This window comes from Oryx dammah, unplaced genomic scaffold, assembly GCF_014754425.2.
Source record: "Oryx dammah isolate SB20612 unplaced genomic scaffold, SCBI_Odam_1.1 HiC_scaffold_18, whole genome shotgun sequence".
Classification (NCBI taxonomy): domain Eukaryota; kingdom Metazoa; phylum Chordata; class Mammalia; order Artiodactyla; family Bovidae; genus Oryx; species Oryx dammah.
Window position 1 is genome coordinate 99518074 of NW_024070202.1, and position 16555 is coordinate 99534628.

The 16555-nt window shown below is 48.8% G+C and overlaps 1 protein-coding gene across 1 annotated transcript in view; it reads right to left on the reverse strand.

Moving 5' to 3' along the window:
* The window catches only part of SLC13A4 (solute carrier family 13 member 4), a 43670-nt gene continuing 27115 nt past the window's right edge, over nucleotides 1-16555 (reverse strand). The window contains exons 7-16 of the mRNA XM_040259949.1: nucleotides 16256-16333; nucleotides 14121-14305; nucleotides 11090-11209; nucleotides 9728-9829; nucleotides 9292-9393; nucleotides 8509-8606; nucleotides 8185-8309; nucleotides 4756-4917; nucleotides 3349-3486; nucleotides 1-1169 (exon numbers count right to left, since the gene is read on the reverse strand). Of these exons, the coding sequence (XP_040115883.1) occupies nucleotides 1032-1169; nucleotides 3349-3486; nucleotides 4756-4917; nucleotides 8185-8309; nucleotides 8509-8606; nucleotides 9292-9393; nucleotides 9728-9829; nucleotides 11090-11209; nucleotides 14121-14305; nucleotides 16256-16333 (1248 nt within the window). The 3' untranslated portion in view covers nucleotides 1-1031. The remainder of the gene's footprint in view (nucleotides 1170-3348; nucleotides 3487-4755; nucleotides 4918-8184; nucleotides 8310-8508; nucleotides 8607-9291; nucleotides 9394-9727; nucleotides 9830-11089; nucleotides 11210-14120; nucleotides 14306-16255; nucleotides 16334-16555) is intronic.

The window sequence follows — 16555 nt, forward strand, 5'->3', positions numbered from 1 at the left end:
TCATTTCAAGGAAGACATTTATTGAGCAGACAGGCACACAGTTTACCGTACCATATAAGTTGCTGGAGACTTTAAGAGACATAAGACATCTCCCCTCCCGTCCAGGGGCTCATCAACTGTGCTTATCTTCTTGGGGACGAACTACTCATTGCCTTCTGAAGAAAACCCATCGACATATCATTAATAGTGCTGTGGCCTTAGTTTCAGCTTCAGTAAGACAGGTACGAACTATGAAGGTTTTTCCTTCCTCCCAACGCTTAACCAGCACAGTGGTATTGATGGTTAGTGCTGAGTGGAGAGAGAGACACTGATCTCAGTGTGTCTTCTTTCTGCCTCCTTTTCCTTTGACAGAGAACAGCACCAGCCTCATTCTGCAGGGGACACTGTTTCTTTGCAGGGATTTGGTGCCACGGTATAGAGAAGCCATTGAAGAGAGATACTTAAAAGTGGAGTGATAAAAGAGTACTGATGGCCACAAAGAGGCCTCCCTAAGAACTGCCCTTTTGTGGGGAGAGCTTGGCGAGAAACACCTGGGAGAAAGGAGCCGACGTCAGGTCTCAGGTTCTGGGTGAGACTTTTCCCCTGAAGAGGAGATGACGCTGGTTTCACTCTCTGCACTTGGTAGCATGATTTGGGTTTTCTTCTATTCCTAAACGGGACTGAGGATTTAAGAATAACATCAAACCCAGGGGGACTGGTCAGTTTGTGAGGCTTAGCCTCTGAGGGGCAACGAAGACAGACTTTTGTCTCTTGCCGGCTTTCAGAACGAGCTGGTTGGGGAGACAGGCTACAAGGGAGGGGGAAGGGTTTTAGGTTTCCTTCCACTGCGGCGCTGAGGAAGGAGGGCAGAGCGGAAGACACTGACGTCTGGGCCTGTGCCTTGTGCTTGGAGGCGCTCTGCACGTCACCGGAGGTGGAAGACGGAGGAATCTTCTGAGGGGGTCCTGTGCTCCTGGTGGTCCTCTCAGCCTGTTGGTCAGCCTCTGCCGGGTGCTGGTCGCTCCTGGGGTCGGGCCGTTCGCCCACAGGGGTCAGGCCTGATCAGTGATATTACTGACCTTGGCCCAGGCAGGAAACGTGTTGAGGTCGAAGAGGCTTATTCCCCACGTATTGATGGCCACCATCACTGTCACCAGGCCAATGACATTGACCCCCAGACCAGCTTTCACCTGCAGGGCACAAGCAGCAGGGCGCACAGCCCGCGGTCGCTGTGAGCAGACAGCACAAGTGCCCGGGTGCCCCCCGCCTGAGCCTCTCCTCCTGACATGACCCCCGCCCCCCTGCATGGCCCTGACTTGTTCCCGTCACTGCCCCCTGGTACTCTAGTGGTGCCTTACAGCGGGCACAGGCCTGTAGAGGACCAGTGGACAGGAAGGACTTGGGGCTGGGAGACGGCCGTTGGCATCATCTCTCCTTTTGTAGCGCGCTCACTACTGCGTGGAGGCCTAGGCGGTGTGTGCTTGGGACGCCAGATCTTGGAATGTTAGGTTGCACGGAAGCAGCTACGTGACTGGGAAATGTGTTCACTGAGATAGGGGAGCTCGTCAAAGCTGAAGCCTCAGAGCCGTCACTGTGCCTTCACAGTGGGGGCCTCCCAGAAGCGCCTGTGTTTTGTGACTTGCCTTTTCCCCACAAGGAACAGCTAAGGAAGTAGTGTCCTTGGCTTCAACTGGGTAAAGGTCAGCCGCCTGCACCAGCCCTTCCGCAGAAAGGCAACAGACAGCGCCCTGGCTGGGGCGTGGGGCCTTTGCTGCTTGCTCCTGGGGGAACGTCACTGCCAAAGCTCTGACCGCTTCGTTTCTGTCGTGGCACTGACGCGCCCAGGTGGAAGGGGGACGTGGGGGAAGAAGGACGGCAGAGCCAGGGCCGTCTGGGAAAGTGTCCACTAAGGAGGGCTGGCATCCTAGTGGGTGATGACCCAAGTGCGCAGCGAGTCACCACAAGTCCACTAACCGGGACTGGGTTGGGCAGGTTGCGAGGGAAAAGTGAATGTGAGGAAATGGTTGATGACTCGATGAGTCCCCCTTCTGCCTTCTGGCCCAAGCCTTGTACATGAATCATCCCGTCCCCCTGAACCTTTCGGCCTGGAGAACTGCCCATGTTTCCCAGCGGGTAAGAGGAAGCGGGTTCTAAAGGAGCTAAATGAAGGTCATTTAGAGCTGAGAGGGACCACACAGAGCATCTGGGCTGAACCTGCTCACTTAGCAGATGAGGAAAGTGAAGTCTTGAGTCAGTGCCCTGGCTGGGGCTAGGACCCAGGACCGGCTCACTGCTCGTCATCTGGTGCCTCTAAAAGTGACTGGCTCTGGTCCCTTGATTCCAGGGTAAAGGCTGGGGGTGAGTGGTGGGAGCACTCGGCAGAGGGAGCAGGATCGAGGGTGCAGGGGCAGGTCAAGGGGACAGGAGAGTCATGGAGCTCAGCAGGAGTGGATGGGGCTGTGCAGTAAGATCTTGGGGTGGAGGGGGGAGGGGTGGCTGTGACCCCCTTCCCGAGGTAATTCAGATGACTCGGATGATCATTTTGAGAGTAGAGAGGATCTGAATATCTGCTCCCAGCCTGAAGCTCTTTCTTCCTTTCCTCCATTTGATATTTACAGAGCTGCCAAGATCTAGTTTGGATTGGAGTGAAAAACTAGCCCCCAGCAAGGGAGGATGGGCCGTTTCAGTCGGCCGGGCCCAGTTACCTGTATGAGGGGTTCCTCCCTCCCCAACCTGATCAGCCCTGGGAGTCGAGAAGCACAGCAGTGAGCACAGGCTGAGGGCTGGAGGGTGGCCCCACACTAAAACCAGCCGCAAAGTGTCCCCTCCAAGGCGTGTTTCATGAGCCTCGCTGAAAACTAAGAAATGAGCTATGGGTGCTTCATTTTACGGTAGTTGCTTTGGGGGTTTCTTGCTTGGGGAGAGGGTTGGACAGGGAGGAGAATCTTGTTCTTACAAAGTATCTTTCACCCTCAGTTCATAAAGTGTCTCACACTTAACCTTTTATGAATAAGCCAGCAACTCTGGGCCAACATCCCCACCATTCAGTGCAGAAACTAAGCAAAGACCAGAACAAGCTCTCGGCTTCCAGAGTGGGTCACACCCCGGGTTGGTCCCAGCCTTTTTTGTCTACGTTCCCACTCTTTTCCCAGATTAGGGCTGGGGAGAGCACATGATTGCTACTCTTGGTGCTTGTGGACCAAAGAAAAACCTTTCACCAGAACCATTCTTTCTGCCACCCTGGGGCTGAGCTATGACAGATCAGGGGTACTGCTTATAAAACAATAAACTTTAGAAAGCTATATAGGGCCAGTCATCCCTGTCTTCATGGCAGGTGGGCCTGGTGGGAAGAGGCCACCCACGACTCACCATATCTTTAATCTGGCAGTGCCCGTAGCTGAAGACAATGGCGTTGGGGGGATTGCCCACTGGCAGCATCACTGCAAAGGAGATGCACATGGTGACCGGGATCAGGGTGTAGAGTGGATTTATTTGCAGCGTTTCAGACTAGAACAGAGAATTCACAGAAACATTAGCATGGAGGTTAGACTTGCATTTGCCATGCTTACCATCACGAGTGTGTCTAAATGATGGCTGAGTGTTAGCTGCCCTTGACTGGATACCATGTGCGACGGACAGGTAAACCACGCCCTCAAAATTACGGAGTCCCGGGCTCCTTGGATGGGTCCCTGCTGCTCACTCACTCCCCATGGAAACATGGACTCCAAGTTGCCTCCCTACTAGAAGGGATGTTTCATTTCTTGGTGCTGGTCTAAGGGAGTACTTTTAAAATTTGATGCTTCAGCTGAGAAATTCTTGCAATACAAATCTCATGAACAAGTTGCGTTGATCGAAGTAGACATTTCTCGCTCTTGGCGTGCAGAACTAAGGGTTTTTTTTTTTCTTTCCCCAAGTTATGATAAATGCCTTATGTGGGACTTGAACCTGTGGGAACCTGTGGTCTTACCCTCAATGGTACCACGTTTTAAGTGCATTCCTGCACTCACATAGGCAGGCTGATGAGAGGGAGAAGTTGGAGGGAGCAGTGAGCAGAGAGTGGCTGAGTGGGAGGAGTTTGGGGCTGATAGAGTAGGAAGATACTATCTTGTTGGTGATGAGGAAGAGCCTTCATCTTACAGGCTCCACCTCACAGAATGGGATGGAGGCAGCATTGTGTTTGGTGGATCACCTCTGGGGCTCCTTAGCCAGGCCGAGATCTGCCAGGGGCTCCACCCCCACCATCCAACTGTGCAAACACCTACTCCATTAATCACAAATTGTTCTGAGACCCAGGAATGAGGCTGACATTGCTCATAATTCTCAGAATCTCCTGGACAGAGAAGCTGGGTGGAGGCGATGATGACCGAGCTGTGGTTTTGGTCTCTGCAGCTGAGAGTACTTCTGGGAACATTTTTGTCTCCATTTTCTGTAGCTATTTCTCCTGCCCTCCTGTGGGTCTCATCCCTGGAGAAGGGAAAGGCTACTCACTCCAATATTCTGGCCTGGAGAATTCCATGGACTGTATAGTCCATGGGGTCACAAAGAATTGGACACGACTGAGTGACTTTCACTTCACTTCCATAGGAGAGGAAGATGGATGGTGATTGTGGGGTATTAGAATCCTAGGGTTTTACAGTTATCTTGTCCATTCTTGTTTCCATTCAGAACTGCCCCTAAACTAAGCCTAGACTTTTGGGAAAGGGTTTCTAGAGCTCTTGCTTTTATTATCTATTTACTTATCAGTTACTGGACATCTCAGAGCCCTGCTCTACTCACCAGACTGCACACGATGGGCAGGAAGATGGTGATGGTGGCTGGGTTGCTCACAAACTCTGTGACAATGGACACCAGGATGCATGCCAGCAGGGTGACAGCCCACGGCGGGAGGCTGCTGAGAGACAGCATCTGCTGCCCGATCCACGTGGAGAGGCCGGAGGTCTGCAGGGAGACAAGGTGATGCAGTGAGGAGAGAATGGCACTCAGCCTCCAGAAGGTCAGGGATGGTGGGGGCTGGACAGGACCACCAGGAGCCGTCTAGTTTGCCTCCCTATTTTTAGGCAGGCTGGATCCACAGGCATTCCTGGTTTTTTTTTTATGATTAAGTCACTTTGTAGCCCAGCAAATTATTATTATTATTTTTTAAATATTTATTTATTTAGCTGTGCTGGGTCTTAGTTGCAGCATGCGGGATCTAGTTCCCTGGCCAAGGATCAAACCTGAGCCCCCTGCACTGGGAGTGTGGAGTCTTAGCCACTGGACCACAAGGGTCTCAACAGATTCTCTTTTTTTTTTCCTTATTGATTGCACATTTAGTCGCGCCTGGTCAGTCGTTGTCACAGGGCACGGAGAGCCTCCACTTGCTGCGATCCTCCTCGGCGCTCTGGCGACTTGGCAGGGATTGGAGACCTTGGGGGTGATGGGCTGCTCAGCTTCACACCCGCTACTCTTTCTCCAGCCTCCGACAGCGTCATGCTGTCCGTTCACTCAACACTGCCCTTTGCACAGGTCGCCAAGTGTAATCCTTATTCCTGCTTTTGAAATCTATTTCTGTTATCACCCATGAAAGGGAACAAATTATCACCATGTTTGGATAGTAACTTTTCCTCTGGTCTTTGGGGCCTGAGTAGGCAGGGCTGGGCATTAGAAATTTTACGTGAGCAATGAGGGAGAGAGGAATTCCATGTCGTGGCAAAGGTGCCACCTCACTAGCCCGGAAATGGTCATTCAGCCTCAGCCTGCGTTAGGTTCAGGTCTCATCACAGCTGACATCGGGATCTACCATCTGCCCATACGTCTTGTCAATATGAAAGAAAGGCTTGAACCTTTTCCATTAGCAACACCTACACACATCAACTCAAATAAACGAATATTTCCACTTGGAGCAATTCATTTGGTTGGAAGATGTTCATCTGCCAATGATGAGGGCTCTCCCCATCCCCTAAAAATGAAGGGCACAATTGAGTTTATGTTCTTAAAAAACCCCAGGTTGCCGTATGCACACTCCAGCTCTCCCACCCTCCCTCCTCTCCCTTCTCTAGTTGACATGCTCTGACTTTTCCTGTTCACCCTCCAGACTGCAAAGGCAATAAAGAAATGAGGACTAGGGCAAGAAACAGGGTGAGACATTTTAGGATTTCTCAAACTGTGGGCCTTCCTCATATTCTGCTATTAAGGATGGCCTCACTATGTTGTCAGCAGGCCACTCTTTCTCTTCTCCAAGTTCATCAAAAGCTCATTTCATCTCCACAGCACCTGGGCCACTTCATGGCACGCTCATAGACAACTGATAACCAAAGGGCTTCAGAATTCTCTCATGTAGCCATTTTTACCTTGAGCACGTCCTCTTTTTTTTTTTTTTTTTTCCTCCACTGACAGAGCTGTAAATGCAATATGTGAGGACTACCTCAGTTAATGGTGGGTGCAGTGCCTGGAACCTCTGTAATTTCCATTGCTTGTGACACTCAAAACTGTGCTCACCAGACAGACAGAGGAGGCAGAGAAGTTAGCTGAGTGTGAGCAGTAGGTTTTATAAAGAATTGGAGTATGTATTTATCATGTTATCCAATAGTACTTGTAAGTAAAGTGAAATAAGGGCAATTTTTTTTTCCAGAAGAACTAGCTTATACTATAATTTGAAATAAACTGATAGATTAGACTGTAAAGTTAGGGGAAAAAAACACAGTAAAAGAAACCTTTATTTTTTAAATCCTTGGGATGAAAACATTTTTATTGAATTTTTCTCACTAATGTTAAGACTCTGAAATTATTTCAGATTCAGGAGAAATCACACATAATGTATCTAAATTAATTATTAAAGTAGTAGAGTGAGTAGGTTTTATAGCCATACCATCTGTACATGTACAATTTTAGTAAAAAAAAAAAAAAATCTTGCCAGGCTGGGCTCAGTGGCCAAAACTAACCACTGAAATTCAACAAGGATAAATATGATATTATGAACTTGGAGTCAGAAATATTGAAAGCATATATACAAAAGTGACTGAAGGACTTAAAGCTTAATAATGGCTAACAATGAAAAGAACGAAGGGTATTAGTTGACTGTGGTTTCAGTGTAAGCATTGACACGAGTGCAATGAAGCCTTGTAAAAGCTTCCATAAAACAAAGGATGGGGCTTGAGTTATTGTTAATAACTGCTCTACTCTGCAGTAGACTGACCATCCCTGGACTGTGTTTGATCAAAGGCAAAGTGTAGTGAGTCCTAAGGAGAAAGACCAGTGTGGTCAGGGGTCACTACTATGAACAATGGTTAAAGGAACTGGGGAGTTTTAGTTGGAAGGAAGCATGATCTAGGGGAACATAGTAAGTGTCTTTATTGTTTTAATAATTATCACTGAGGAGAGGGTTCCTGAGAAGAAAGCCAGACCAAGGAGAGGAAGACATCCAGAAGACCTGAGCTCAAAGTCAAGAGTGACTTCTCTGCTGGCTGTGCGGGGCTGTCCCCTGTCGCCTAAGGTGTCCTGGAGGGAAGAAGTCTCTCCTGGGTGGGCTAGGGGACACACTGTCCTCCACGGTTCCTTCCAAGTGGAGGACCCAGGGACCTTACTACTGATGCAGATAGCACTGAGGCCCACACAAGGGGCAGTCAAAACTGAGCCACATTGAGAATGGGTTAAGGTGTTAAACACATAGAGAAGACAGAGGGAGCAAACAGTGAGAACCTTAACCTGATTATTAACGGTTGTTTACTTCAGGAAAGGGTTAGGAAAATCAACTCTTTTCCACCAGCCCCCTTTAAAAGATCTCATCCCAAATCCTCCCACTCAGGAAACCGGGGGGCATCTACACCCGCTTTAGCATACATTCTCCAAAGGGCCTCAGGATAGGCATACAGACTGAGGGATCAGTCTGGGGCATCTCTGGGCCCTTAGAGCTGTCACCACTGTCAGATCCCCAAAAGGAGATGGCTACAAAGTCCAGTACTTCTCTTGCCTGCAGCGGGGTGGGCCCATACCCGAGGTGTGGAATGCCTGTGTGCTGGGACGCTAACTCTGCTCCCAGTAGTGCCATTTAGTAGTGCCATTTCTGGGTGGGACACGATGTCCATTCCTGGCTTCCCTTCCCAGCGACTTGGGTGAACATTCACCGCTTAGCACCTTTGAATCTTCCCTCCCAGAACCATAAGGACTGGCTTTACATAATTTACATACTGAAAACTACTTGGCCCAATAAGACGACTCAAGGGTTACCTTGCTGCCAGAAGCCAGGGCATAGCCTCCTCCCACCAGAATGACGATCTCCCAGGGCATCGTCTTCTGGAAGTCCTTCCACGTGATGATGGGTTCCATGCCCAGCGAGGGCCCCCGGTCGTCCCCTAGATGACAGGGAGGCAGAGCCAGATGAACCCTCCTGGTGTGACTCGCGGAGACAGGGGTCTCGTTGTTGAACGAGAGGATACTCTGCTACGCCAGGAGGAGTCAGAAGGGCTTTGGTAAGGCTCCTTCCAGAAATTCTGAACTTAGACCATTATTTGACTGGAGCCAGCCCCGACTCTTCCCTTGAACTCCTCTCACCATCTCTCTTTTTCCCGAAGCAAGGCTTCTTCGCTGGAATCAGGAAGAGGAGGAAGCCAAGGAAGACAGAGACCGTGGCATCGGTGCGATAGCCCTTCCTGCCAGAGACAAGCAGAGCTGGGGAGGAGAGTCAGGAGGCCCAGGGGTCACACTGGGCCTGGGACAGCCTGTCTGAACGTGGTGCCTTTCCAGGGCACCTAGTCTAGTAGGGACCTCAGCCTGCCTTCTGGCCAGCTGCTCCCATGCCATCCACTGGTGGACTTAATATCTGGAGGCAGGGCCTGGCTAGGGTAGATGTCTTAGTGTGAATTTATGGACCTGTTGGAAGGAGTGAGCAGGAGTTATTTTAGATAGAGGAGAAGAGAAAAGGAGGCGTTCTCTTTACTGTGAGGGTCACAAGCTGGCACTGAGAGCTTGTGGCCTGTGGCCCTGGCCCTCGGGAATATGGGGGCAGGACACACCTCGGCCACTGCGACCAGAGCCTTTACAGGCGGTGTTTACTCTACATTTTCTGCTTTACCTCTTGAAACAAGCACTTAAGTAACAAGACCAGAGTCATGTGGATGGTAAGTGGCAGTTCCTGACCCCAACCCCGGAGGCACACTCCAAAGACTATCTTCTTCCTGAGTCTGCACTGCAACTTCCCTAAGAAAGGGGAATTTTTAAGAGGACAGAGTGCTTCCTTGGTTCCTGACTATCCCTAAGAGTCTAGGAGGGGACCCTGGTGGGTACTGCCTGAAGAGTTCGGGTGAGGCGGTTGTTCACAGAGATGGTATCATTTACTTTTCAAAGAAGGAATCCCAACCAGGAACAAAGCCAGGCTCCCGAGTAAACCACAGGACGGTCATCAGGACGAAGAAGAATCCAGTGACCATTTCCGGGTAGCTAGAAGAGAAAACAGGAAGACCTCCTTCAGGAACTGGGACTTTTCTGTTGGCCTCCTCCCTTTGCTTCGGGATGCTCTTGCGATCAGGGTTCCAGGACTGGAGACCTGAGACGCAGCTTCTGCTCAACCACTTGGAATACTGCAATGGGGAAGGGTGGCCCCTAGGGCCTGGGGGCCAGCTTGACTTTGGCATTAAATAGCACCTCTATTTGTACTTGAGGAAAACTCCCCCAGCTCAGGAGGCCACCGAGAACAAGGCTGCTTCTTTGCGTACTTTACCTGCTGTGATTTTCTCCTGGGGAAAGAGAAAAAGGGTGAAGGGCTGATTCTTACGTAATGGCTCCCAGCTTCTCATATTCCTCTTGGATCCTCTTCTCTGATAACTCCTCCCTTTTGGTCTTCTTCTTCTTACTCAGAGAGCAGGTCTCTTTAAAACTGAGAAAGGAAGAATGAGCAGAGGAATGAAGGCCACTTCTGAAAGCAAGTGGAGAGCAAGTCGTAAGCGAACACAAACTACTGGCTGGCTGTGATGGTTCTTCTCTCCCCTCGTCCCGCCTATCATGTGACTTCATCTGCAAGTTAACACAGCCCCTCAGCAGCCTTCTCCCAGGCTTCCCAGGTGAATCTCCTATAGAAATGTGAAGTCATGTCTCATGGACTTGTGTGAGGGTATTTATGTTTGGTTGTTTCCACACTCTCATCTTTCCCCCATTCCCAGTTGGGTTTTTAAATTACCTAATTAGGCTGCACCGTGTGGTTTGTGGGATCCTGTTCTATTCTGAACTAGAATCAAACCTGTGCCCCCTGCATTGGAAGCGCAGAGTCTTAGCCACTGGACTTCCAGGGAAGTCCCTACACACTCATCCTTTACATAAATGAGAATCATTGTGATGTGGCCTATGTATGTAGATGCTTATATATTTATTTTTTGCAAGCACATGTAAGAGTGTGTGTATGTGTGTGTGTTTGTCTGTCTGTCTGTCTAGAGACAGGGTTGTTTGGGGTGAACGTGGGTATTAGTTTTCAACTAGCAATACTGGGAGCATAGAAGTACACAGTTGTCATTGATTTGACAATTGTCTCTTGAGTTATTTTTTTAAAAAAGCTCAGCTTAGAGAACATTCCCTGAGCAGTGGGAAAGTTGGGTCCCCTGGACTAATAGTAAAACATCAGATATGTCTTTCCTTTATGTGTTTGAAACTGATCAAATTTGGAGCAAGCATCAGTAATGGAAAGCTGGCTAAGTAGATTAATATTAGAAATAGTATTGCAAGAGGAATGTCTAATGTTATTTTGAGTGATATGAGCATATTTCATACAACTATTAAGTATAAATCAGTCACGTCTATAAAATTAAGCCTAAGGCAGCTTCTACTTGGAGTCATTTCTTTAGAAATTGGTTCAAATTACTCTCCATGAAACTACATTAGCTACTCTCCCATTCAGACCTTTTATGAATCCAGCCCTTCCTCTAACCAGTCGGTTGACCTTAAGAACACTCCATCATAGAGCTCACAGAGAAGTGCAAAGTCCGTGTGAGTTTGGAGTATCTAGAAAACACAATGCCTGAGTCCTTGTCTACTCCACTGCCTTCTCTTCTGGGCTTCCTTGATGGTTACTTGGCAGCTCCCAGGTGAGTGTCCCCATGGCCCTGGATGGATGGGAGAGCCTTGCTCTCAGGGCCCTAGGACTCACTTGCAGCCGAGGAACAGCCAGTGCATCCAGAACCAACTGACCACCAACATGATGAGGGAGATGGGGAAGCTGAAGAGGAACCAGGTGCCAAAGTTGACCACTTCTGCAGCTGGATACTGGCTGGAAGGGAAAGAACCAGGTCAGTGGTTAGAAAAGGTAGATTTCCATGTAGTATTTTGGGAGCTAGTAAGCTAAATGGTCCTTAAGAAGACATACAGCAGAGTTAACAGAACAGCTAATGATAAAAATATGGTAATATATTATCAAGAAGTCACTTGACAGCTGCAGCTGTACTGAGCCCAGCCAAGAATTATGAAATAAGCTAAAACGGCATCCAAGCAACCAAAATTGATATCATGGAAGTGTATACACGTCGCACTCTGGAGAATCACTCAGATCTGTTTCTTCTTAATTTATGTAAAGATTCTGATAAATTTACCACCCAAGACATAGCCTAAAGGAATAGGAATTGTCCCAGAAACTAAACCAGAAGGGCAGAAACTCAGAGCTCAGGCAGAGTACTATGGTGTGAAGAGCTCAGGTCCTGGGGAGTTAGGTCTTAAGCTTTGCTCGATCCTTCCTCCTCCCATCTCCTTCCTCGTTTTCCTCCATTATCCTTCCTCTCTCCCTGCTTGGGAGAGAACTCTCCAACTCTCCACCCCCTCTTGTTTTCTCAGTGCCATCACCCTGTCAGCCATCCCCTCTCTCGAGGGTTTAACTATTCTCTCATCTGGATCATTCCTATCAGTGCTTACACGTCTTTCATCTTAACAGCCCATTCTTGACCCTGTTTCGTCAGTCAGTCATGTCCAGCTCTTTGTGACCCCATGGACTGCAGCACGCCAGTCTTCCCTGTTCTTCACCATCTCCCGGAGCTTGCTCAAACTCATGTCCACTGAGTTGGTGATGCCATCCAACCATCTTGGCCTCTGTCTTCCCCTTCTCTTCCTACCTTCAGTCTTTCCCAGCATCAGGGTCTTTTCCAATGAGTTGGCTCTTCACAGATTGTCAGGTGGCCAGAGTGCTGGAGCTTCAGTTTCAGCATCAGTCCTTCCAGTGACTATTCAGGATTGATTTCCTTTAGGATTGACTGGTTTGATCCCCTTGCAGTCCAAGGGACTCTCAAGAGTCTTCTCCAACACCACAGTTCAAAAGCATCAATTCTTCAGTGCTCAGCTTTCTTTATGGTGTAACTCTCATATCTGCACATGACTACTGGAAAAACCATAGCTTTGACGTATGGACCTTTGTCAGCAAAGTAATGTCTCTGTCTAGGTTTGTCATTGCCTTTCTTCCAAGGAGCAAGCGTCTTAATTTCATGGCTGCAGTCACCATCTGCAGTGATTTTGGAGCCCAGAAAGTCAAGTCTGTGACGATTTCCATTGTCTCCCCAGCTACTTCCCATGCTTCACCCTCCCTTTATTACCACTCCGTCGCTCCCCTTCCCTTCACAGCCAACTCTGCATTTCCTCATTTCCATCTTACTCCTCAAACGACTGAAATTTGGCTTCTTTTCAGGTCACTTGACCGACTTGTTCTTGCCTAGACCACCAGTAACCTCCATATCGTCAAATCTAATGGATACATTTTTGTCCTTGCTTTGCCTGGTCATTCAACAACTGTAAACAATATGGACCACTTTCTTCCTTTGGGTAGAATGACACTAGATTTTCCTCTTCTCTGTCTGATACTGTTTTATTCTCTCTTTTCTAGTCTAATTTAAATGTTTTTCTAAAACAGTATTTACTTGTTTATTATTTGGCTGTGTCAGGTCTTAATTGCAGCACGGGGGCTCTCTCATTGCGGTGCCTGTACTCTTGAGCCGTGGTGTGTGGGTTCATTGCTCTGAGGCATGTGGGATATTAGTTGCCCAATCAGAGCTAGAACCTGTCCCCTGCATTGCAAGGCAGAGTCTTAATCACTGGACCAACAGGGAAGTCCCTAAATGTTTGTGCTTAATGTTTATGCCCCTGATCTCCTTACTCTGTGTTCTCCCTGGGTAATCTCCGTCACTCTTAGGGCTTCAGTTCCCATATGCAAGTCACTCGGACTAGCTGCCATCGACTCTGTGGGGCCCGGTGCAGAAGGCAAATGTAGGGCCACTTGTTCACTGACAGCAGGACATTGAAACCCACATGAGGCCCTTGTGAGTCTGGTGGCCACCCCGACTCCACATCTCTGTCTTTAGCCTAAAAATGGCTCTTGAAATTCAGGGACATGTCCACCCGGACATGTCCACTTCTCTATCAGCATTTCCTCATCTTTACCCTGGTGTAGGTCAAGGACAGCTCTGTTTCCCCAGCTGCTGAAGCCCCAACTCTGAAAATGAGTCCAGGGCTTCCCCTCTCCCAGGCTTTTCCTAATCCGACCTCAGAAGCTCACTCAGATCGGGCCGTTTCTCCTCCCACTGTTATCCAGGCCACCATCAGTCCTGTCCGGTCTCTGGCAGCAGCAGCCTGGATTGTCTTCCTGCCTTTTCCTTCCCAAATTCCGTTGTCCATTTTTAACATCCAGATCCAGAATGCATTTTCAAAACTGTGAATGTGATCACCTCACTCCCTGCCTATAATTCTTCAAAGGTTCTCTCAGCTTTTTCGGATGAAGTCCAAGTTCCTTCATGGGCCTTGTGAGGCCCCGTGTGGTCTGCGCATCCACCTCCCTGGCCTCCTTTCGCCCTCTGCCATTGTCTTTATTTTCTCTGCCCTCTTGCCTCTGAGCCTCTTATACTGTTTTGTCTGGAAGATCTCCCTTTGTCTAGTTTACTCCAGCTCAGGCTCCAGGTCCCTACTTTCACTGCCACCTCTTTGGGGAGGCATTTCCTCCCTCTAGACTGATTCCCCCCACCCATCCCAGCCACCCTTGCAGAATCCCACCCTTCTCATCACATTTAACTGTAATGACTTGATCATTTCTCTGGCCCTTGGTACAAAAGCTGCTCTGATTCTATATTTTCTGCCATATCCTTAGCATCTGGGTCTGTTCCTGACACATGATGGTTTGTAAATACTTGTTGACCAAGTGGATTACTTACTTGTTGAAGTGCTCCAAGAAGATGAGGCTGGTGGAGGTGCCGATGATGGTGGTCAGGCCCCCGATGGTGGCGGCATAGGAGATGCTCAGAGAGAGGCACTTGCAGATCATTTGGTCATGCTGGGACTTGTACTTTCTTTTGAGCTCCTGGTTCCTGGAGCTGGGGGTGAGGACTGGTGGCTTTTCCTACCAAAGGAAAGTCAGTGAACTTCTCTAACCCATCTTGGGCTTCTGGCCCACAAAGCATGAAAGACCATTGTGCAGCGGAAATGTTTTGAGTTTGGGTGTCAGATGGGTCCCAGTCCAAGTTCTACTCTTGACCTGCTAGGGCATCCCTATCTGAACTATAGCTTCTTCTTCTGTAAAATGGGGAAAATCCAGTTTTCTCTGCCAGGTTGTTGTAAAGAGTAAATAGAAAGTACTTGGAACCCTTCTCGGTATTTAACAAATGGTAAGCTATTAATATTGTTATTTTTGTTGTTATAAATATGAACAATTATGTTTGTCTTTACTTGAATTCCAGTAAAACTGATTGTTCTCCACTTCATGTTTAAGTACCAAATGGAAGATGGTTATTCTCTGTGGAGTTATAATACAGTCCTGGTTGGGAAATGACTAAAAAATAAGCTTTGTATTATAGAAAGAGTCCCGCTTTCACTGGACAGAGAGTCAAAGTGTGTTTCTCTCCTCCCTTCTTTCTCACTTCTTCCTTCTTGCCTATTGATTTTTCCTCCCATCTTTCTCCTCCCCTTCAATTTGCATAGAAATCTCAACCTTGCCCTGGTCTGCTCAGGCCCTGCATGGTCCATGTGATGGCCTTTCAGGGTCAGAGGTTTCTGACCTCTGATCTCAGCTCTGGGCTTAAGAAGCCAGTGCCCCTCTGTCCTTCCAGGTCCATGAGACTAGGAGTTGCTAAGTCACTTCAGTCGTGTCCGACTCTGTGTGACCCCATAGATGGCAGACCACCAGGCTCCCCCGTCCCTGGGATCCTCCAGGCAAGAACACTGGAGTGGGTTGCCATTTCCTTCTCTGATGCATGAAAGTAAAAAGTGAAAGTGAAGTCGCTCAGTCGTGTCCAACTTAGCAACCCCATGGGCTGCAGCCCACCAGGCTCCTCCATCCATGGGATTTTCCAGGCAAGAGTACTGGAGTGGGGCGCCATTATGATACTAGGAGTAGCCTGGTACAAATGTCACCAGGCCAGGCCATGGGGAGACTGGGGGGCAGAGGCCTCCCTGCCACAATTCTCAAAGCCCATAACCTCTGCCCCATCTTCCTACAAGGGCCCAGAAAAGGCTGGAGGCTTCCACATTCTCCTGAAAGAGTCCTTGATTATAAGAGCTGGAGAAGACCTCAGAGAGTCTCTTGTCCAGTGGTTTCCCATGATCCTTTGTCCTAATGAAAGCTGACATGGACCTCCAATAGAGGAAACAAATACGGCATTTAATGGGCATATATCGATGTTTTAACTGAAAGTCTATTTGAATCAAGGTTCTCCTCTTACTAGCTCCAAAGCCTTGGGTACATCTCTCTGCATCTCTGTAAAAATGCAGTTCAAAGTTGCTACCTCTTTGAGCCAAGACTAGAGGGCAAATGTGTGGCACAGTGCTTGGTATTCAATAAACAATGGTATTTATTTATGATGAGACGGATGTTACATAATTGAGATGATTTTGATGAACACAAAAACTTGAAATCTAGGGTTATAAATAAGAGTTGCAGTGTGACGCCAGCTTTCACATCTGTTTTACTTCTGCGTTTTTGTTTCAGTGATAAAAGTTCTAGGAAAATCAGGGAACAGAAAAGCAGTTGCCTTAAAAATCTCAGGATACGTGAACACAATATTTGTAGTGGCCCTGAAGCACCTTTGAGGGGTAGTGTGGACACCTCTGATCTAGACTGAGCCTCAGTTTTAAAGCTGACGAGACTGGGGCTTAGGCAGTGGGATAACTTGCCGAAGTCAGCAGTGAGTGGGATGCCTCATCTCCGCGGCACACACAGACCTCACACACAGGTGGCTGAAGTGGCCTGGTGACAGCCCGCCTGCCTGACACCCTCACAGCTGCAGGAACAGTGCCCCCTGGGAGCTCGGGTGCTTCACGAAGGAAACAGGATCAGGAGGTTCCGCTCCATTACCTGGGATGGGTGCGGCTTCCTGCCTGGGAGGTTTGCTGTTTCGGCAGAGTTGGTGACTGTGGGCACACCATTCCGGTTCTGTCGGGACAAAGACCATCACACCATCAGGAGGAGGATGTGGGGTCTGGAGAAGCCACTGGATCACCCTGGGGGGGCACCACACCTGTCTCCCCTCCCTGGGGACTTGGGGAGCAGAGTCAGGGTGAATAGGTGGTAGACAGCCAACCTTCACTGTGCCTGCCTCCTTTTCACAGGTTCCTGTCTGACTGGAGCCAAGCTCCCCATATGAAGAGGCTTTTG